A 23589-nucleotide genomic window follows, 5' to 3' on the forward strand; every position below is an offset into this window, starting at 1 on the left:
TTAAATAAAACTGATGAAGCATATAACAAATACATATAGCTAATAAACACTTATGGTAATGACTTGAATTTAATGTTTGCTTAAATAAGTTTAACATAGACCAGCAAGCTATGAAGAGTACTGCTACTTTTAAACATTTGTTGGATTGTCAACAACTCTACTGATTACATTATTGTGCCTGATGACAACTGGTTATCTTCAGTCAAAATGGTCAGAGCTCCCAATGTCTCCCATACTTAAAACTGCCATTGAGGGTAACATTGTAGTAGATTTACAACTTACTAAAAATGAAGTATAATGTGTCACATGTGTGGGAGGACAATAATGTTTGGTATAATGTTGGATGTAGTCTTCTACCCCATTTTCTTTTTAAATCAGCCCACTTTTTACCATTGAGCAATGCACATCTTGTATGTAGGTCATTCATCTTGCTGCAAAGTGCACAATTACACATTCTGGAATCAGTTGACTCCATGCAGAGGTTATTTAGTAAAAGAGAAGCTCCGTGAAATCTGGCAGTGAGTAAGAGTGACACCTCAGTGTGACTGTGTGTTCTCCACCTGTAAGCCCACTGATGTCATTACATAAATCAGGTGTATGACAGTAACTGTGCATGTTAACATGAACAATAAAGGACATGTAGCAATCATTCACAATTAATGACAGTTGCCACTCACCTGTTTCTCTTTCTTGACCATACACTACCTATCCCAACCACCCAGACTCTGTCCCAGGTAAAGTCCCATACCGTCCCATGATTTCCAAGGCTTGCTCAATGAGTGTTTCACTATTGTATAACCCTTTTTACAGTTTTCTTTGGAAGAGAAAATGTCAACTAAAGCTATTGCAGCAAATAAATGACTCTTATGTGAAATATGTCTTCAATGAAATGATATGAAAAGACAACAAATTTGATAACAAATTACACTCTTTATTGGAGTAATCAAACTTTTACAGAAATCCAGTGGGCAACAAATCTGCCCTGTAATTATCAAACAAATAAAAATATATAAAGACAGTTAATTATAAGACAATGTTTTGCTTTGATATTTGGTAAATACATATGAAGTACATGAATTCACAGTATTGGCTGAGCAATAATTTTATGTTAAATATCCATAACTGGATAAGTACAAGGCCAAAATATACTCTTAAATAATGACCAAATATTACACATAAATATACAAATGGCACCACACACACATACACACAAAACACGCACACACAAACACACATTTTATATAGATCAATGCCAGTTTTCCCACACCTTCTGTGGCCCATACAATTTTATCAAAACTCATTCAACATGGTCATTCCAGTCACATGTGTGACATTTTAGAGATCTCAGTCTTATAGAATGTGTAAAATGTCAGCCATAAAAGGTCTCTCACAGTTACAATTAACAATTCTGTGTTAAAATTTTGTTTAAAGGAGACTGTAACATAATACTCTAGGTTGATAAGAGAATGTGTATACATATTCTTCATTAAATGCAGTAACACTACAAAAGTGCTATCATACACATGCAAGGAACTGAAATTCATGAATAATCTCCTGAATCATTCCTGAAGAGCACTTTCAGGTTCTGTTATAAAATTTTAAGTAGCTCATAGTCCAGTGTGTTTCCTTTGATTCAATGTCATTTTCATGTCAGTGATGGTAATCATTCAAACACTTCCTTATATATCATATTCAAACAGAAGAGATATGCTGTGCTGTCCCAAATGTTATATCAATTATTTACAATACCCCATTTTCATGTTGCATATAAGAGGATAGGAAAAATCAAAACCTGAGAGTCTCTGTACTCAGATCTGTCCGACTAAAAACATTTTTGTGAAATGCTGAGAAAGACAATAGCTAGCCAAGGTAATACCTAGATCATGCAAGATAACATGTCACCCTCTAACAACTTGGCAAGAAAGAATGAGCTACAGGCCTTGTCCTTATAAGAAGTAATTACCAAACACACAATTTAAATTACACTGTAACTGCTGAACTCTTGGGTCACTGACACTCACAAAGGAAGGAGACATATAGCATTATGGACAGGAAGTGATATTGCGCCAGCCAGACCAATACCAAGTGAATCAGCCAGTGATGTAATGCTCAGTGAAAATTTCTCCTTTTCTGGGGGAACCTGAAATAAACAGACCAGGCTACTATGTTTAATCTTCCTCTCAAAGGCAAATGCATTATTAAATTAAAGGTTTAGTGCTACACAAGTAGTTTCCTCAGCAGTATAGGGAACAATAATCATTTAATTTTATTAAATATAGTTAGCCATTCATACAATTATCAGCCATAAATATTCACCATGAGATTTTCTTATTGTAATAAACATGGAGTCAACAGATATGATAAGGAGTTTTTATTATCATTCCTTCAGTATCATATAGACAATAAAAATGAATTAAAGAAGAGACAGTACAAAAAACTCAGGCAACTAAGTACTTTATAATCCAAAACCAATGTACCATCTGTTAGTAGAGATTTTTGGATTGCAGCTGGTTGTTGCAAAATTCACTCCACGATATTTCAAGTGGACGCCTGCCTGTCCTCTTCAGGTGAGTCATCAAAGATTGACAAAGATGTTCTCCAGTCCACCTTATATAGCATGCTAAGAGTATTGCCGCACATGCATCAGTCATGGTGACACAAGGACCACACCACCCAGAACTGCAAAGATCAGCTGTCTTCGACATTGCCACTAGCTACAGCCATCGGAATATTCTGGCGTCTTTGTGTGGCGCAAATCTTGGAGATGACAGGATCCCACACATATCCAGCTGGTAGCCACTGTTATGGTTCATTAGATTTTCCACAATGCATTTTTGGTTGGATTTTTTTTATAATGGAGTCCCAAAAAGATGTATGCTTTGTCATACTTTATTGAATGTCCGTTGGAGATACAATATTCCACAATTCTAAAGTTGATGGGTTGCAGAAGGTGAATGCAACGTTTATGTTCTGTGCAATGTTCTTTGACTGTGCATGTTGTTTGTCAAATATAGGCCATACCACACCGGCAAGGTATTTTGCAAATTCCCATGTTCCACAATAACAGGTTATCCTTTTAGGTGAAAGTGATTTTCCACACACCATCTAAGATTTTGGACCTGCTGGGATCAGTGATTTATACTTGCTATTGCAGAACATGGGAATTTACAAAATTCCTTGCCAGTGTGGCATGGCCTATATATGACAAACAATATGTACAGTTGAAGAACATTGCACAGAACATAAACGTTGCACTCACCTTCCGTAACACAGCAAGTGTGCAGTTGTGGATCATTACATTTCCAATGGACATTCAAAGGAGTATGACAAAATATTATTCTTGGCTGCAGTAACATCTATTTGGAGCTCCATTATAAAATAAACAGTTGAAAAATGCATCGCGAGAAATCTAATGAACCATGACAGTGGCTACCAGCTGCATAATGCATGGAATCCTGTCATCTCTGAAATTTGCTCCACACGATGTCATAATACTCTCATGACTGCAGCGAGTGGTAGTGCCAAAGACAGGCGATCTTTGTGGTTACACCAGTGAGGGTGCCGGTGCCAGGTGGTGTGGTCCTTCGGTCACCATGGCTCTGACGCTTGCATGGCAATACTCTCAGCACGCTATACATGACGGACCAGAGAATGTCTTCATCAGTCTTTGATGGCTCGCCTGAAGATGACTGGCAGGTATCCACCTGAAGTATCATGGACTGAAGTTTGCAATGACCAATAGCAATCCCAAAATCTTTTCAAACATTATTTCACCGGAAAATTTTAAATTTCACAATGCATCATATGTAAAAGAGCATAGTAACAGAAACTGCAAAACAGGGCAGAGCAGCACAAAGCATCCAATTACTAGAATTTATCAGCACACCACTCTTATCTTTCATATAACATCCAGTAACACACAACCAAAAAATACTCACCTCAGTTGATATTCTGTGAAAGGTGTTCACATATGCTGCACCTCCAAGAAGTCCTTCCCATAACACAAAGGCAAATACTATCCACACAGATGGTACAAACCAATAAATTGCTTCCAGTGTAAATAAAACAACATTTATTAACTGTAATGTAAAAGGATGATATATCAGTATAAAAAATATTTACTTAATTAAATAAAAACATTTAAATAGTTTCAAATAATATCTGTTCAACTGAGTTGGATTTTCACGTGAAATAATTAGTTACTGAACTACATATTAAAAGTGACAGATGGGTATTGCTTGAATGCAGTCTCATCAAAAATTATAATGGTGTCAAATCTACAGACAATACACAATAATGTATTATGTGCAACTGGCTTGAAATTAGCTTCATTTTCGGATTTGTTATCACAGCCTGGTGGCAGTGGTGCCAATGTAAACATGAAGAAGCTAAACACAGACTGTTTTCAAGCACAACTTGGCCAGTAATGCAATTAGTAAAACATTCAGAATCAAACCTACTCTGCCAACAAAAACACCTGAAGGTGTGAGAATTAATTCGAACTAAATAAAGCACATTCACAAGCAGATAACCATACACTGAGAAAGCAAAATATAAGTAAAACTGCTCCATACATGACGCAAAATCTACAAAACTACATATATAATTCCTAAAAATGCCAAAGAAACATTTCAAACAAAACTAAAGTGCTCTACTGCAACTAATTGTGGATGAAACCCTCAAATACAACCACAATAAGCATCCTAATCAAGTTTAAAGAAACAAATACAACATGAAACCAATTAATCTATGCAAGAACTCCATGATCTACAGTGTCTGTGCTCTTCGGATTAACTTGAGAGGTCCACAACTAAATATATATTCACCATCTCAACATGACACTCACAGAATCGATAGTAGATTAATTCTTTAGTGTCATATTAAAAAAAATTATGCCATATTAACAAGCTGATTAGGAGAAACCACCAATTGAATATGTGACGAAAAATGCACTCTGTGCTGTGTTTTTGCAGAACACTATGCAAGTCATGTACCTAGGTATCTACATGAGTAGTGTATGTTCTTTCAGACAGATCTGAAAGAACAGACATCATTTCTGTGTTTGATCCTGGGGCCAGGCATAGACTATATTCAGAGAGGAGAAATTCTGATCTCTACCACATTCAGGTAGTGAAAGAATTCATCGGTGACAAATGAAAATTTTTACCAAGACCAGGAGTCAAACCCAGGTCTTCTGCTCACTAGGCAGTTGTGTTAACCATCTACACCACCTTGGCACAGTGGTTAGGCACAACTGCATGGACTACCCAAGCATGCTTCTCCCCTCAAACCAAATTCCTATTTGCCACATGCTACCAAGGTAGTGTCCCATAGCCCTTTCTCTCTTTTCTTCTGTTGTATCATGCAAAGTCCTGCACAAGCTTTGGTGAAGAGTGCTCTGAACTGAATGGTCACATTAGCCTTCTTGGCACATATCTGTCTATATGACAAGTGTCTGTTCTTTCAGACATGCAACGGAACTGACGCTATTTATGTGTTTGAGCCCAAAGCCAGTCACAGAATGTGTTCAGAAAGGAGAAATTCTGATCTCTCCCATGTTTGGGTAATGAAAGAATTCATCAGTGACAGATGAAAAGTTGTACCAAAACTCAGGTCTCCTGCTTACTAGGCAGTCACATTTAACATCTACACCACCTCAACACAGTGGTTAGACACAACTGCACAGACTCCCCAAGCACGTTTTCCCCCTCAATCCAAATTCTTGTTTGCCACAAACTGCCAAGTAGTGTCCCCTAGCCGTTTTTCCTCTTTTTGCTCATCACATCATGCGAAGTCCTGCGTGAGGTCGGGCAAAGAGTGCTCTGCACTCAATGATCGCATTAGCCTTCATGGCACATATATATCTTTATGAAAGGTGTCTGTTCTTTCAGACATGTGAAAGAGCAGACACCATTTCTGTGATTGATCCCGGCAATTAAGGCAATAAAAGAATTCATTGGCAATAAATGAAAATTTGTGTCTGGCTGCAGGATCAAACACAGAAATTGTGTCTCTTCTTTCACGTGTCGAAAAGAACAGACACCACTGGACATAGATATGTATGCATCATAAAGACTAATGTGATCAGTCAGTGCAGAGCACTCTTCACCCAACCTCATGCAGGGCTTTGCAGGATGTGTCAAGTAGAAAGAGGAAAAAGGGCTATGGGATACTATTTTGGTAGTGTGCAGCAAATGGGAATTTGGCATGAGGGGGACAAGCTTGCTTGGGTAGTCGGTGCAGATGTATCTAACTACTGTGCCAAGGCGATGCAGATGGTTAATGCAACTGCCTAGTAAGCAGGAATCCAGGTTCGACTCTCAGCCTTGGTACAAATTTTCATTTGTCACCAATGAATTCTCTCACTGCTCAAATGCAGTGGACATTGGAACGTATGTATCTAGGTAGTTAGGTAGATGCACGTTTTCTTGACTTCTGAAAAGCTATTGACTCAGTACCACACCAATGCTTATTGACAAAAGTATGATCATATGAGGTTTCAAACAAAATTTGAGACAGGATTTATGATTTTTTTAGTGGGGAGGACACAGCATGTTACCTCGAATAAAGAGTCACCAACATATGACAAAGTAATTGCAGCTGCATCACAGGGAAGTGTGTTGGAATAGTTGCTGTTCATGTTGTACGTTAATGACTAAGCAGACAATATTAATAATAACCTCCAACTTGTTACAGATGAGCCAGCTATATATAATCAAGTATTATTTGAAAAATGTACACAAATATTAATTCAGATGTTAATATGATTTAAAAGTCGGGTACAGACTGCCAACTTGCTTTTAATAATAAAAAATGTAAAACTGTATGATTACAAAATACAAAAACACAGTATTCTATGACTACAATATCAGTGAGGCAGTATTGTAGTCTGTCAACTTATACAAAAACTTGGGTGCAAAAATTTGTAGGGATATGAAATTGAATAATCACATGGTTTCATATATTGCATCAGATACACTGAAACATAGAAGATTTTGTTAAACACACCACACCATAACCATGAAAATGACAACCAATATGGGTACATCTTCTACACTGTTATATCTGGTATATTTCTATGCATCACAGAGACCAAATTCTATAATAAATTTCAGGGTACTGAAGGGAAATGCAGTTCAAAAATTTTTATTTCAACCAAGTGTCAGTAGAAGAATGGTTGTTCTCTTATATATGCTGATGTGTGAGTCATGACACATCCAGTAAAAAAGTTAACAAGTACAATACAGTGTCACACATGATAAATCTAATAGGCTTCTTATAAGTAAGAGATCTGCAGTACATACTAATTTCCTTCATGTACACAGAATTAATGTTATGGAGTCTTCTAAACACCAGAATGATTGTAATTTTCCTATGTTATCTTAGATTTTTTTCTTATAATTTCCTTTGACACTGGCACAAAAGGCAGTGGTTTGTGATAACTTTTTGCAAATAAGTTGTATTTGATACAAACTGTTTGCACAGCCATCATCCTATGACTTTTTTTCTGAGTAAGATCCTAAATTATTAATATTAACAATAAATACTCATGAGACAGGATACAAATGAGGACTTCACAAGCAACCTCAACACTCAATATTACTTAGAAAATTTAGTATTGAAATTCGTAATTATTCATATAAAAGTAAATAAGGATACAGCAAAAGAGACAAAGATAAGGCTACAGCAACTTAAGATGATGTCAAAAAGCAAAAAGACAACTTTCCAGTAAGCTGCAAACATCAGCACTGAAGAAATTTTAAGTTAACATCTCATACAAAAGATATGACTTTTATAAGAAAATGTCATCCAACTGAATCCACATGTCAGTAATTCTACTTTCCAGGCATGGCCACAAACATGAAGTGAGAGAGATTCCTTCATCCAGCAAATTGAAGAAATGGTTCCAGGGTTAAGTAGAAAAGTCACTAATAACTCCTTGTCAATAAAGAAATAGAACACAAAGACAAAAAAATCAATGAATGAGAATGAAAACTTATTGACTGAGTGATTGAGGGGGTTATAGGACTAAACAGTGATGTCATCAGTCCTGACTGAAAACCTAAGAAGTTAAAAGTGCAAGGGTACCTGTCAACAGTTCAGAAATATGGAAAAAAACACACTGAAATAAGCAGCCCAGATGAGGTAACATTGAGAAGCTGCACAGGAAATGAAATAAGCAGGAAGAGGAAATTATGGCAATGCAGACATAAATCGACAGGGACACAGGAAAGGTAAAGATGAAGCAAAGCAAACAATGGAGAAGCAAAAGCAATGGAAAGAAAAAAATAGGAGCAACAAAACTTGAAGGACATATGGGAAAGATTGCAAAAATAGCTCTGAAGAAATGAGAGAACAATTGCAGAAATGAAGGTGTACATGTGTGGGGAGGTGAGGACAGCAACAGGTGCATACTGTACAACAGCATCCAATACATGCACTTTTGTTATCTTCACTGTACAAGAGATCTTTGAGACTGCCATAACTGGAAAACTTATACATACTGTAAGTAAACTCAGGGCTGGTTAAAAAACGTTTTTCCACACAAGCAATATATCATTTGGCACTCCCCCCACCCAGCCTCAGACGTTAGTTGCCTTTCCCTGGGCTTTTACTGATGTCATAAATAGGATGATGCCTCTCCATAGCTGAAAGGCACCAGCAGTGTTCATGCTTTTCATGTGGTGGATTACTGGTTACATCACCAGTTTAAACTAACATGCCCATTATTAAAATGGCATCAAGACAAAAATATTTGAACCAAGCTGTAATCCACATGAGATTTATTATTTACTCATCTATAATCAATATAGTAAAATTGTTCTAATGATAGATACACTCACGCTCATAAATTAAGGATGTTGCTGATACATGGTGAAACAATGCTCTGTTGGGTGGTTTGTGGGTTTAAATCAACTCGGGGTATGACCATGCAGTGCATTTGACCTGCGGTCGTTGCACGGTGGTGCTGGCAGCAGTCCACATACGCAGAGGTGTGTTGGTGCATGTACGAGTATGGTGCAGCGAGCAAGTGAGCAGACATTTTCAGACATGCTAATGGTGACTGTGTGTTGAAAATGGCTCAAAGAACACATATTGATGGTGTTATGAGGGGTAGAATATTAGGCGACTGGAGGCTGGTCAAACACAGTAGGTCACAGCACGGGCCTCTGTGCGCCACAAAGTGTGATCTCAAAATTATGGCAACAATTCCAGCAGACAGGAAACGTGTCCAGGCACTACAGTACAGGGACATCCACAGTGTACAACACCACAAGAAGAGCGATACCTCACCATCAGTGCCTGCAGACGGCCACAGAATACTGCAGGTAGCCTTGCTCGGGACCTAACCTCAGCCACTGTAACAGTTGTCTCCAGACACACAGTCTATAGACGAGTGAACAGACATGGTTTATTCGCCCAGAGACCTGCAAGGTGCATCCCACTGACCCCTGGTCACAGGAGAGCCCGTAAAGCCTGGTGTCAAGAACACAGTACATAGTTACTGGAACAGTGGTCCCAGGTTATGATCACGGACGAGTCCAGGTATAGCCTGAACAGTGATTCTCGGCAGGTTTTCATCTGGCATGAACCGGGAACCAGATACCAACCCCTTAATGTCCTTGAAAGGGACCTGTATGGAGGTCGTGGTCTGATGGTGTGGGGTGGGATTATGGTTGGTGCACATACACCCCTGCATGTCTGACAGACAAACTGTAACAGGTCAGGTGTATTGGGACGTCATTTTGCACCAGTATGTCTGCCTTTTCAAGGGTGCAGTGGGTCCCACCTTCCTCCTGACGGATGACAATGCATGGCCTCACCGAGCTGCCATTGTGGAGGAGTACTTTGAAATAGAAGATATCAGGCGAATGGAGTGGCCTGCCTGTTCTCTGCTGATGTTAAGATCCTCTGCTGGCACAAAAATGCTTATGCATTAGATATGTGAGTGGCTCAAAGACTTTTTAAGTCATAGAATCCAGTATGTTGTTCTTGATGGTGAGTGTTCATTAGAAACAAACGTATCATTGGGAGAGCCCCAGGAAATTGTGATAGGAACACTGTTGTTCTCTAGATATGTAAATGAGTTGGTGGACAGCCATCTGTAGTAGGGAAGGTGAATGGCCAACTTAAGTCTATTGGGAGAATTTTAGGAAAGTGTGGTTCATTTGGAAAGGAGGCTGCATATAGGACACCTGTGCGAGCTATTCTTGAGTACTGCTTGAATGTTTAGGATCCATACAACGTCAGATTAAAGGAAGATATCAAAACAATTTACAGGCCAGCTGCTAGATTTGTTACCGGTAGGTTTGAACAACACGTAAGTGTTGTGGAGATGCTCTGGGAACTCATATGGGTATTCCTCAAGGGAAGGCAACATTCTTTTCCAAGAACACTATTGAGAAAATTTAGAGAGCCGGCATTTGAAGCTGACTGCTGAACAATTCCACTGCAACCAACGTGCACTGCACATAAAGACCACAAAGATAAGATACGAGAAATTAGGATTAATAAGGAGGCATACAGACAGCCATTTTCCCCTTGCTTTATTTGCGAGTGGAACAGGAAAGGAAATGATAAGTACCAGTACAGGCAACCCTCTACCACACACCATACAGTGTGTTGTGGACTATCTACGTAGTTGTGGATGTAGATGCACAGGTCCGCCATAATCACATCATTAATCGCCTGCTTGTTGTAGTCTGTAATGGATGAGGCTGGCCTTACACATCAGCTGGTGTCTTGTGTCAAATTGGGACCATAATGGAACTTAGTGCACCATTCCACAACTGCGGTTTACAACAGACTTGCTGCCCCATGCACATTCTTCATTCTCCAATGGATGTCTACCAGAATGGAACTTGATGCACCATTCCACAACAGTGGTTTCCGACAGACTCGCTGCCCCATGCACATTCTTTATTCTCCAATGGATGTCTACCTGTGTTGGTCCTTCGGCAGCCAAGAAAAAAATAACAGCACATTGGTCCTGTTTGAACACATTTGGTAATAACATTGCCATAGTTCACATTTATGAATTTACCATATGCCTATCGGAAACACACAAATGTCCCACTAATCCCTTGCTTACATGCCGGTGCTTATATACTCACATCGGGGTTGCACTTTGTTGCATTTACAGTGCAGCAACATCCTCAAAATGAACCTTTTTGATTGCCCCTTACATCTCATAAATGGTTCACTTGCAGACCCATGTTTACTGGAAAGAGTTTGCTCCTGTTATCGTATACTTTTTTCTGTGTCAGTTCTTCTTCTAATTGCTCCCAAACCCCGAATGCAAATTTAGCACTTGTACACCTTTGGTGCCCAAAGCGGTTGCTTGAGCCTTAAACTAGCCCTGAGTATAATCTACATTTGGAGTCATAAAAGAATCTTTTTTAAGATTCCATCTGTGGGCTTCTGGAACATTTATGCATTTGAGTACACGTCAGTTAAACTGAAAATTTCATTGGTTCTCAACAACAGATGTATAAGTATGAAGTCTGACGAGTGTTTGCAGCTGAGATTTAGCATTGAAGTTTCAAGGGAAGAGTTTAGTGATGAATATTGTAGTGGAACCGGTACTTGCTTTTCTAAGGGGCTGAGTACAGGGTGATAAGGGGAACAGGATGTAAGCAATCTGAAGATGTTTTCCCAGTCTGATAGGCATCTGGCTAACAAAACACGATCCCACATAACAAACAAACCTCTGTAAAGTTTTAACTATATAGCAAACATACTATCTGAACAGCAATATATTTTGTTAATATGAAATTAAAAATAATTTCCAGTGGAGGTGTGGAAAAACTGGAAAAACTATTTTATAGATATTTTCTCACAGATTAATAAAAACTTTAACCAATAACATATCTTATTTATTGTAAAAGTTACTGATAACATAATTTTCAGAAACCTTGTTTTGATATCTTGAACTGTTCGCAAGACAAATGGGTCAATATCTCTTACATGACTCATTTAGTATATAAAAACTTGTTCATGCTAAGCTAGTAATTTAGTCCAATGGCAAGTGGTTTGGTAACTAAATGTGTCCAAACAAAGTTATTATAGCAAAATGATTTAGTAAACTCAACCACATGGATAGTAGATCATTGATTTACTACTCCCACCCTAGCTCACTTAAAAACAGAGTTCTACTGGACATTTCTGAACACCATCTGTTTAATAAAGCTCACTAGTAATGCAACGTCATTCCACTCTCTTGCATGTTATTTATATTTCTTGTAGATGAGTAAAATTACTCATCAGAACTGTGAAAAGACAAACCTGTTACAGTTCTATGTGAGGAGTATATGTGGGACGAGAAATGTCCAACGTACAGCTGACACCCCTGGGTGCAGAAGGAAAACAAACTCATTATAAATACTGAAAAAACTGTGTGTGCTGATTTTCATTTCATTCCTCCAACTAATCAAATGTCTATTCAAGCCCAATTAAAAAATGATCCCCTAGAAAATGTAAGTGTCACAAAATTCTTGGGTCTTTGGGTTCAGCAAGACTTAAAGTGGGACACACATATAAATAACTTGTTTAGAAAACTATCATCTGTGTGCTATGGCCTAAGAATTTTAAAGGCTACAACAATCAAAACAGCAGTACTGCAGGCATACTATGCACAGTTCCACTCACTAATCCGATATGGGATCATTTTCTGGGGATACTCAACTCACAGTGTAAAGGTTTTTAGAATGCAACAAAGAGCTTTAAGAATAATTTGTGGCCTTAAAAAGATGGAGTCCCGTAAATCCCATTTTACTGAGGTTGGTGTTCTAAATGTTCCAAGTTTATTCATTTATGAAACTATCTTGTTCACTAGGGACTACCTCCTGAAAACAGGCAAACTGCTACAGAACAAATATGTACACAACTATAGTACCAGAAGGGAATCAAATATACATCAAAAATATCACAGAACAACCACCTATCAGGGGAGCATAATTAACACTGGTGTAATACCACACAATAAGATATCAGAGGAAATAAAAAATACTATTCATCCAATATTTAAAGCTAAACTAAAGGCATTTCTAATAAAGCACTGTTTCTATTCTGTCAGAGAATTTCTGAATAAGTAACAAAATTAATCGTAATAGGTACCTAATTTTAATTTGCCTACTATTTTGCTAATACTATGTACACTCCTGGAAATTGAAATAAGAACACCGTGAATTCATTGTCCCAGGAAGGGGAAACTTTATTGACACATTCCTGGGGTCAGATACATCACATGATCACACTGACAGAACCACAGGCACATAGACACAGGCAACAGAGCATGCACAATGTCGGCACTAGTACAGTGTATATCCACCTTTCGCAGCAATGCAGGCTGCTATTCTCCCATGGAGACGATCGTAGAGATGCTGGATGTAGTCCTGTGGAACGGCTTGCCGTGCCATTTCCACCTGGCGCCTCAGTTGGACCAGCGTTCGTGCTGGACGTGCAGACCGCGTGAGACGACGCTTCATCCAGTCCCAAACATGCTCAATGGGGGACAGATCCGGAGATCTTGCTGGCCAGGGTAGTTGACTTACACCTTCTAGAGCACGTTGGGTGGCGCGGCATACATGCGGACGTGCATTGTCCTGTTGGAACAGCAAGTTCCATCGCCGGTCTAGGAATGGTAGAACGATGGGTTCGATGACGGTTTGGATGTACCGTGCACTATTCAGTGTCCCCTCGACGATCACCAGTGGTGTACGGCCAGTGTAGGAGATCGCTCCCCACACCATGATGCCGGGTGTTGGCCCTGTGTGCCTCGGTCGTATGCAGTCCTGATTGTGGCGCTCACCTGCACGGCGTCAAACACGCATACAACCATCATTGGCACCAAGGCAGAAGCGACTCTCATCGCTGAAGACGACACGTCTCCATTCGTCCCTCCATTCACGCCTGTCGTGACACCACTGGAGGCGGGCTGCACGATGTTGGGGCGTGAGCGGAAGACGGCCTAACGGTGTGCGGGACCGTAGCCCAGCTTCATGGAGACGGTTGCGAATGGTCCTCGCCGATACCCCAGGAGCAACAGTGTCCCTAATTTGCTGGGAAGTGACGGTGCGGTCCCCTACGGCACTGCGTAGGATCCTACGGTCTTGGCGTGCATCCGTGTGTCGCTGCGGTCCGGTCCCAGGTCGACGAGCACGTGCACCTTCCGCCGACCACTGGCGACAACATCGATGTACTGTGGAGACCTCACGCCCCACGTGTTGAGCAATTCGGCGGTACGTCCACCCGGCCTCCCGCATGCCCACTATACGCCCTCGCTCAAAGTCCGTCAACTGCACATACGGTTCACGTCCACGCTGTCGCGGCATGCTACCAGTGTTAAAGACTGCGATGGAGCTCCGTATGCCACGGCAAACTGGCTGACACTGACGGCGGCGGTGCACAAATGCTGCGCAGCTAGCGCCATTCGACGGCCAACACCGCGGTTCCTGGTGTGTCCGCTGTGCCGTGCGTGTGATCATTGCTTGTACAGCCCTCTCGCAGTGTCCGGAGCAAGTATGGTGGGTCTGACACACCGGTGTCAATGTGTTCTTTTTTCCATTTCCAGGAGTGTATTATTGTAACTTATCTTTGACCTGTCCAATATCAATTGTACAATTTGTGCTATATGATAAAACTGGACCAATAAAAAAATCAATCAGTCAATCAAAGTATCAAATCATAAATTGTATCCAGTCACAAGGACACATAAATTTCCCTCCAGTTTATTTATTTTGCACATATAAGTTCCTTTGTAGTCATGGAATGTACTCAAAATAAATGAAATAAATCAGATAATGCTGGAAAAATTAGATTAGGAAATGAGACACTAAAAGTAGTAGAGGATTTTTGTTATTTGGACAGTAAAATAAGTGACTATGGCCAAAGTAGAGAGAATATAAAATGCAGACTGGCAATAATCAGACAGCCGGCCGAAGTGGCCGTGCGGTTAAAGGCGCTGCAGTCTGGAACCGCAAGACCGCTACGGTCGCAGGTTCGAATCCTGCCTCGGGCATGGATGTTTGTGATGTCCTTAGGTTAGTTAGGTTTAACTAGTTCTAAGTTCTAGGGGACTAATGACCTCAGCAGTTGAGTCCCATAGTGCTCAGAGCCATTTGAACCAATAATCAGACAAGCATTCCCTAAAAACAGAAATTTATTAATATCAAATATATATATGTATTGAAAAGTTAGGAAGTATTTCATGAAGGTATTTGCCTTTAGTGTAGCGTTGTACAGAAGTGAAACATGGATGAGGAACAGATAAGAAAAGAACAGAAGCTACTGATGAGGGGTTCCACAGGATAATGTTCAAGATTAGGTGGGTAGATTGAATAACTAATTACATGGTACTGGACTGAATGGGGGAAAAAGAAATTTATGGCACAACTTGACTGAAGGAAAAAATTTGTTGACACATTTTAACGCATCAAGGAAACGTCAATTTGGTAATGGAGTAAAGTGTTGTGAGTAAAAAATTTGCAGGGACATCAAGGCTTGGCTGTAGTATGAAGGTTTAAATTTATGTAGATAACAGTAGTTATGTAGAAATGTGGAGGATTGCACAGGGTATGCTAGCATAGAGAGCTGCATCAAACCCGTTGTTGGACTGAAGATCACAACCACCACCACCACCACCACCACAACAGCAATAACATTAATTTTTTACTGCTGAAGTAAGTTCTCAGGCAGTGCTATCAGCTGATATAACAATATTCTGTACAAACATACACCTGTAGAAAAAAATGACAACAGCAAAAAATAATTAATGTAGAGTAATAAATTTTGGGAATACTTTTGTCTGGGTAACATATTTGAGTGATTAGCATAGTAAGATCACTGGTTAATGAAAGCGTGAGGTAAGCCCCTGAAATGTGAAATGCTAGTATGCTAATGTACATGCACTGTGTTGTACAGGTGCTGTGTGTTTGTTTGTGGGATGGAGTTCCATGCCTTTCACACTTGGTCAGTCAATACAGTGGTAGTTAATGCTGGTAGTGGATGATGATGTCCCATACTTGTTCAATTGGAGACAGATCTGGTGATTGAGCAGCCCAAGGCAACATGTCGACCCCCTGTACAGCATGTTGGGTTAGAACAACAGTATGTGGATGAGTGTTATTCTGTTGGAAAACATCCCCTGGAATACTGTTCATGAATTGCATCACTCTACTGACATACAAATTTGCATTCAGTGTAAGTGGGATAACCACAAGAGTGCACCTACAAAATTGCACCAGAAACCATAACTCCAGGTGTAGGTCCAGTGTGTCTAGCAAGCAGACAGGTTGGTTGCAGGCTGTCAACTGGCCTCCATCTAATCAACACAAGGCCATCACTGGCACCAACGCAGAACCAGCTATCACCCTCCAATGAGCTCTCACTTGACACCACTGAAGCCACAAATGGTGGTAGTTTGGGGTCAGTGGAATGCAGGGAGCTACAGGAAGTCTAGCTCGGAGCAGCCCTTGAAGTAACCAGTTTGTAACAGTTCAGTGTGTGGTGCCAACTGCTGCTCAAATTGCTGCTGCAGATGCAGTATGGTGCATCAGAGCTATACAGTCTTCCCTCTACATCTACACCTACATTTATACTCCGCAAGCCACCCAACAGTGTGTGGCAGAGGACACTTTACATGCCACTGCCATTACCTCCCTTTCTTGTTCCAGTCGCGTACGGTTCGCGGGACGAACAACTCCCGGAAAGCCTCTGTGCACACTCGAATCTCTCTAATTTTACATTCGTGATCTCCTCAGGAGGTATAAGTAGGGGGAAGCAATATATTCGATACCTCATCCAGAAACTCACCCTCTCGAAACCTGGGCAGCAAACTACACCGCAATGCAGAGCGCCTCTCTTGCAGAGTCTGCCATTTGAGTTTGCTAAACATCTCCGTAACACTATCACGCGTACCAAATAACCCTGCGACGAAACGTGCCACTCTTCTTTGGATCTTCTCTATCTCCTCTGTCAACTCGACCTGGTATGGATCCCACACTGATGAGCAATACTCAAGTATAGGTCGAACGAGTGTTTTGTAAGCCATCTCCTTTGTTGATGGACTACATTTTCTAAGTGCTCTCCAAATGAATCTCAACCTGGCACTCGCCTTACCAACAATTAATTTTATATGATCATTCCACTTCAAATCATTCCACAGGCACACTCCCAGATATTTTACAGAAGTAACTGCTACCAGTGTTTGTTCCGCTATCATATAATCATACAATAAAGGATCCTTCTTTCTATGTATTTGCAATACATTACATTTGTCTACGTTAAGGGTCAGTTGCCATTCCCTGCACCAAATGCCTATCCGCTGCAGATCTTCCTGCATTTTGCTGCAATTTTCTAATGCTGCAACTTCTCTGTATACTACAGCATCATCCGCGAAAAGCCGCATGGAACTTCCGACACTATCTACTAGGTCATTTATATATATTGTGAAAAGCAATGGTCCTATAACACTCCCCTGCAGCATGCCAGAGGTTACTTTAACGTCTGTAGATGTCTCTCCATTGATAACAACATGCTGCGTTCTGTTTGCTAAAAACTCTTCAATCCAGCCACACAGCTGGTCTGATATTCTGTAGGCTCTTACTTTGTTTATCAGGCGACAGTGCAGAACTGTATCGAACACCTTCCAGAAGTCAAGGAAAATGGCATCTACCTGGAAGCCTGTATCTAATATTTTCTGGGTCTCATGAACAAATAAAGCGAGTTGGGTCTCACACGATCACTGTTTCTGGAATCCATGTTGATTCCTACAGAGTAGTTTCTGAGTTTCCAGAAATGACATGATACGCAAGCAAAAAACATGTTCTAAAATTCTACAACAGATCGATGTCAGAGATATAGGTATATAGTTTTGAGCATCTGCTCGACAACCCTTCTTGAAGAATGGGACTATCTGTGCTCTTTTCCAATCATTTGGAACCTTCCGTTCCTCTAGAGACTTGTGGTACACGACTGTTAGAAGGGGGGGCAAGTTCTTTCGCGTACTCTGTGTAGAATCGAATTGGTATCCCGTCAGGTCCAGTGGACTTTCCTCTGTTGAGTGATTTCAACTGCTTTTCTATCCCTTGGACACTTATTTCGATGTCTGCCATTTTTTCGTTTGTGCTAGGATTTAGAGAAGGAACTGCAGTGCGGTCTTCCTCTTTGAAATAGCTTTGGAAAAAGGTGTTTAGTATTTCCCTCTCAGTAGTGTCCACACCCACCATTGTCAGCAATCATGTACAGCTGCTACATTCCTGCCAAGTCTTTCTGCAATATTGCAGAAGGAACATCCAGCTTCTCATAGCCCTATTACATGACCTTGTTCAAACTCAGTGAGGTATTGATAATAGTGTCTGTCACCTTAAAGGTATTCTTGACCAACATCAACATCCAATCGAAAGGTAATTAACACTCACGACTGTGTATTTAAAGCATACCTGATTTGTTTCTTCATAGCACCACTGTTATGCAACTGGCGTGAAATTTTGAAAGACATCATTTTTCAGATGTGGAAATAAACATAACAACTTTCATTTATGTCACACAACTCCTCCTTGGTGCTGCCATTTTTTTCTGTCAATGTATTTATTCTACATCTACATCCATACTCTGAAAACCATCTTATGGTTCGTGGAGAGGGTACTTTGTGGACCACGGACCACTGTTACTCCCCCCCCCCCCGTTTCCCATTCCTGTTGCAAATGGTTTGTGGGAAGAATGATTACTGGTCAGCCTCCATGCAAGCTTCAACCTCTCTAATTCTATCTTCATGGTATTTTCACGAGATATATGTAAGAGGAAGCAATATATTGGTTGGTTCTTCTAGGAATGTACAGTCTCACAACTTTAACAGTAAACCACACTTTGATTCAAAACGCCTCTCTCATAGCGTCTGCTACTGAACTTGGATGAGAACCTCTGTGATGCTTTTGTGCTTACTAAGTAAACCTGTACTGAAACATGCTGCTCTTCTATGGAACTTCTCTATTTTCTCTGTCATCTCAGACGGATTGGTAGAACAGTGGATTTTGTAACATACCTCCTTTGTGAGTGGTCTACATTTCCTGAAGTTTATTTTAGTTAATCTCAATTTGGCATCTGTATTTCCTGTGATTAGGTTTATGTCGTTGTTCTGCTTTATATCACTCCATTTGCATACTATTAGATATTTTATGGCAGTAACTACCTTCAGTGAAGGCCGGCAATTGTGTAATCATACAATACTGGATCTTTCTGCCTATTTATGAGCATTACATTACATCAAGGGTCAACTGCATATACCTGCACCAAGTGCTGATCCTCCCCAGGTCTTCTTACATTTTGCTACAATTTCTAGCATTGCGACTTCTCTGTGTACAAAAGCATCATCTGCAAAAAGCCTCATGGAATTTCCTACGTTATCCAGTAAGTCTTTTATATATTTTGTGAAAAGTAATTGCCCTAAAACACTCTCTTGGGGTATGCCTGAAGTTACTGTTATGCCTTAAGATTTGTCTCCAATCAGAATGAAATGCTGTCTTCTGTTTGCTAGAAACTCCTCAATCTAGTCACACAACTGACCTGATATTCCATACATTCACACTGTGTTCATTACCTTCTGCAAGTAAAGGAACATGACATCAACCTGGATGCCAGTAACTACTGCTTTCAAGGTCTCATGGATGAACAGAGCAAGCTGTATTTCACATGATCACTGTTCTCAGAACCATGTTGATTCCTACAAAGGAGATTTTCAGCCTCCAGAAACATCATAATATGTGAGCATAGAACACATTCCAAAATTCTACAACAGACTGATGTCTGAGATGCATGCCTATAGTTTTGTGTAACTGTTTGATGGCACTTCTTGCAAATGGTAAGGCCTGCACTTCTTTCCAACACAAGGAATGCTTTGCAGCTCCAGCAACCTATGTTGCACTATTGCTAGAATGGAAACTAATTGTTCCACATACTCTACGTTGAATCATATTGGTATCTTATTAGGTACAGAGACCCTCTGTTAGGTGATTTCAGATGCTTTTCTATCCTACAGTCAATTAGTTCAATATCTGTCATTTTGATGTCCATGCAATAATTTAAAGGAGGAATGACAGTGCAGTCTTCCTCAGTGAAACAGTATTGAACAAAGTGTTTAGTATTTCAGCCTTCTCTGTGACATCTTCCATTTCGATGCCATTATGGTCACAGAGAGTGTGGACAAATCACTTTGATCCATTTCCTGGTTTAACATAAGATCAAAATTTTTTACAGTTTTCTGTCAAGTCTGCAGACAGAATTTTACTTTCTAATTTGTTTAATGCTCCAGGGATGGTTCTCCTTACACTAATTTTGGCTACACTTCATTTTTGTTTGTCTGTGAGGCTTTGACCATTTTTAAATTTGCAGTGAAGCTATCTTTGCTTTCATAGCAGCTTTCTAACATGGCTGTCAAATATTGGCAATTCTTTCCCATCTCTCACATGCCTGTCTAGTTTGTTGTCCATTGATGCTCTATGCTGTCAGATGAAATGTTCATGCCAACTGCTAAGGCAATCTGAAACCCATTTTTTGTCATTGTTGCTAAGCAGGAATATCTTTCAATCATTCTTTAAATTCTTATTTACAACCATATTCAGTTATTCAGCTGTCACTCTTAAGAAACAATATCACTGCAGTAGATAAATCACTGGGTAATACTAACAAACAAGTAACATACCACAACATGCACTCATGAAGAACTTTTCCAAATATTTTAAATTATTTCCTTTTCATATACTTTTGAACATGTGCAGTTAAATTTGAGTTAACTCTAATTATCCTAATTTTTTGGTTAAGTAGCAAACAGTGCAAGATAATAAAGTTTTGTACGCATCAAATAAAATGCAATTGAAAATAGACATAAAATGATGTATTATATGCATTTGAGGGATCATTTTTAGAAGGTATTTCTGATGACTGAATTTTCTCAAAATCATAAATATTAAATTTATCATTTCATAAATAATGAGCCATGGGTCATGACATATTGAGATGACTTGTGTTCCTTGACAATACAGATAGCCATATCATAGGCACAAACTCATTGTAGTGGTGTCTCTGGAGAGGCCTGACTCACATATAGTTCCTGAAAAGTGTCAATAGCCTTTTCAGTCTGAATGACTGATTGATCTGGGCTTGTAAAATTAACTAACATGGTCTCACTAGATTGATACTGAGAACAGTTGAAGACAAGGGGAAACTACAGCCATTACACTTCCAAGTACACACAGTTCTGCTATATTGCTTAATGATGATGGCATTCTCTTGGGTAAAATATTCTGGAGGTAAAACAATTCCTCATTTGAACCTCTGAGTGTGCTACTAAGGAGGATGTTGTCATAAGGAAAAACAAAACTGTCATTGCATGGGTCGGAGCACGAAATGTTAGATCCTCTAATCAGGTAGGTAGATTAGAGAATTTAAAAAGAGAAATTTATAGACTGAAGTTGGGACTTACTGAAGTGTGGTGACAGCAAGAACAGGATGTCTGGTCATGTGAGTAAAGGTTATCAATGCAAATTCAGACATGGTTAATGCAGGAATAGGTCTAATACAAAAAATAAATAAGAATTTTTCAGTCTTTGCCAGAGATCTATAGACATTTTTAAATATTGAGTATTCTGCCAGATATCAAGATCATTCATACACAATATTTTGACATGTCAGATGTTGTCAGATGCTACCTGAGACAGCTCATCGAGTGGAATGGGTCCAGCATTATATTTATGGCCTTCCCCCTCCATGATTGGCTCCAGGGATTCTGCCTGCAGTTCACTCCTGCTAGAAGTGTCATTATGTGGGTCTGGTACACCAGTCCAAGCACTGGCGTTCCATCTTTGGACTGATGTGCCTGTCCATGTACTGGCATTCCATTTTCGGTCTGGCGTGGTTGCAGGTGTTTCCTCTGCAGTCTGCCCCCACTAGAAGCATTCTTAAGCATTTCTTTTTCAGTCCGGTGTGCCAGGCCAAGCACACGTGTTCTATCTTTGGCCCAGTGTGGCTGCCAGTATTATGAGCAGACAGAATATATCGCCCTCTGTCTCCAGTGGTTGCCAATATGTCAATGGAGAGATTTGAAGAGGAGGCATTAGAGACAGCTAGATACAAACTCACAAGCTTCTTCAGGTATGCAGACAATACATTTGTGATCTGGCCTCATGGTAGGGAGAGGCTCAATGTGTTTCTCGACCATCTTAACTCATGGCACCCTAATACTAAGTTCATTATGGAACTTGAAAAGGATGGGCAGTTGCCATTACTGGATGCACTAGTCAAAAGGAGAACAGGTGGGTGATTTGGTCACAGTGCCTCTGATGTCACAGTATCGCAAACCTACACACGCTGTTTTATACCTGCAAGCCAGAAGCTGTCACCATCCTGTACAGAAGAATGGAGTTCTGAAGACATTGGTCCACAGGACGCACATCTTGTAAGACCTAGATAGCTTGGCAGCAGAAATACAGCACTTACAGTGTTCTGCAAAAATGGATACTCAGCCAAACAGATTCAGGAGACACTTCTACAAGTCACTCCACCATGCAATCTTGAAGAACAACTAGATGAAACAAAGGCTGTGGCATACCTGCTCTATGTGGGATCTGTTTCTGCCAAACATCAGCAGGTATCTCAGGAGGCATAACATCAAGTGGGTGTTCTGTACACCTACACAAATAAGAGGACTACTGGGAAATGTGAAAGGTGACCTGGGACTACAAAAACCATGAACTTATACTTTGTCAGTGTGGCGTGTCAAAGATTACAGTGGACAGTGGATATGAGGTGCAAAGAACATCAGAGGTACACCCAACTAAGACAGGCAACTAAATCAGCCATTGCTGGGCACTGTCTGGAACTCAATAATTCCACAAACTATGATGAAACAAGGATTCTGGCACAGAATCCCAGGTACTGGTACAGTGTTATGAGAGTCTATAGAGGTAAAGGTCACAGAAAACCATATGAATCATGACACTGGGTACGAGCTCAGTAGAGCCTGGAATACTGCACTGGAGTTGCTGCAAACACAACGACAACAGCGGCGGCAGCAGTAGTAGGAGTCCACAAAAAGAAGAACTGAGAGTGTGGACATGGGGAACAAAGCACACACAGGGCACCAGGTGCAGTGGACCAAAGTCTGAATGTCAGTGGATGCTTCAAGTGGGAGCATACTACAAAGGGAACACTTAGAACAGGACTGGACCAAAAATGTAATGCCAATGTGCAAACAGGTACACTGGACTGAAGATGAAATGCCAACATTCGGACTAGCACATCAGATCAGACAGGGAATGCATATAAACACTTTTAGCAGGAGCAGACCATTGACGAAACACCTAGAACTGCAATGGGCCGAAAACAGAAAATGCCAATGCGTGGACAGGTGCACTGGACCAAAGATGGAATGCCAGCGCTTCGCCTGGTGCGCTGAACTAAAGAGGAAATGTTCAAGGTCTCATAAAGAGGAAATGCCTAAGGATGCTTCTAGCAGGAGCGGACCACAGAGGGAACACCTGGAATGACATTGGATTGAAAACAGAATGACAGCATGCACACAGGTATGCTGGATCG

General features: G+C 40.3%; 1 protein-coding gene across 11 annotated transcripts in view; it reads right to left on the bottom strand.

The window, feature by feature from the left end:
- Positions 1-910: 910 nt before the first annotated feature.
- The window catches only part of LOC124555062 (battenin), a 244701-nt gene continuing 222022 nt past the window's right edge, over positions 911-23589 (bottom strand). For all 11 annotated transcript variants that reach the window (XM_047128839.1, XM_047128842.1, XM_047128846.1 and 8 more), the window contains 2 exons: positions 3939-4079; positions 911-2140 (listed from right to left, as the gene is read on the bottom strand). In XM_047128839.1, the coding sequence (XP_046984795.1) occupies positions 2018-2140; positions 3939-4079 (264 nt within the window). In that variant the 3' untranslated portion in view covers positions 911-2017. The remainder of the gene's footprint in view (positions 2141-3938; positions 4080-23589) is intronic.

Source organism: Schistocerca americana, chromosome X (genome assembly GCF_021461395.2).
Source record: "Schistocerca americana isolate TAMUIC-IGC-003095 chromosome X, iqSchAmer2.1, whole genome shotgun sequence".
Lineage (NCBI taxonomy): Eukaryota > Metazoa > Arthropoda > Insecta > Orthoptera > Acrididae > Schistocerca > Schistocerca americana.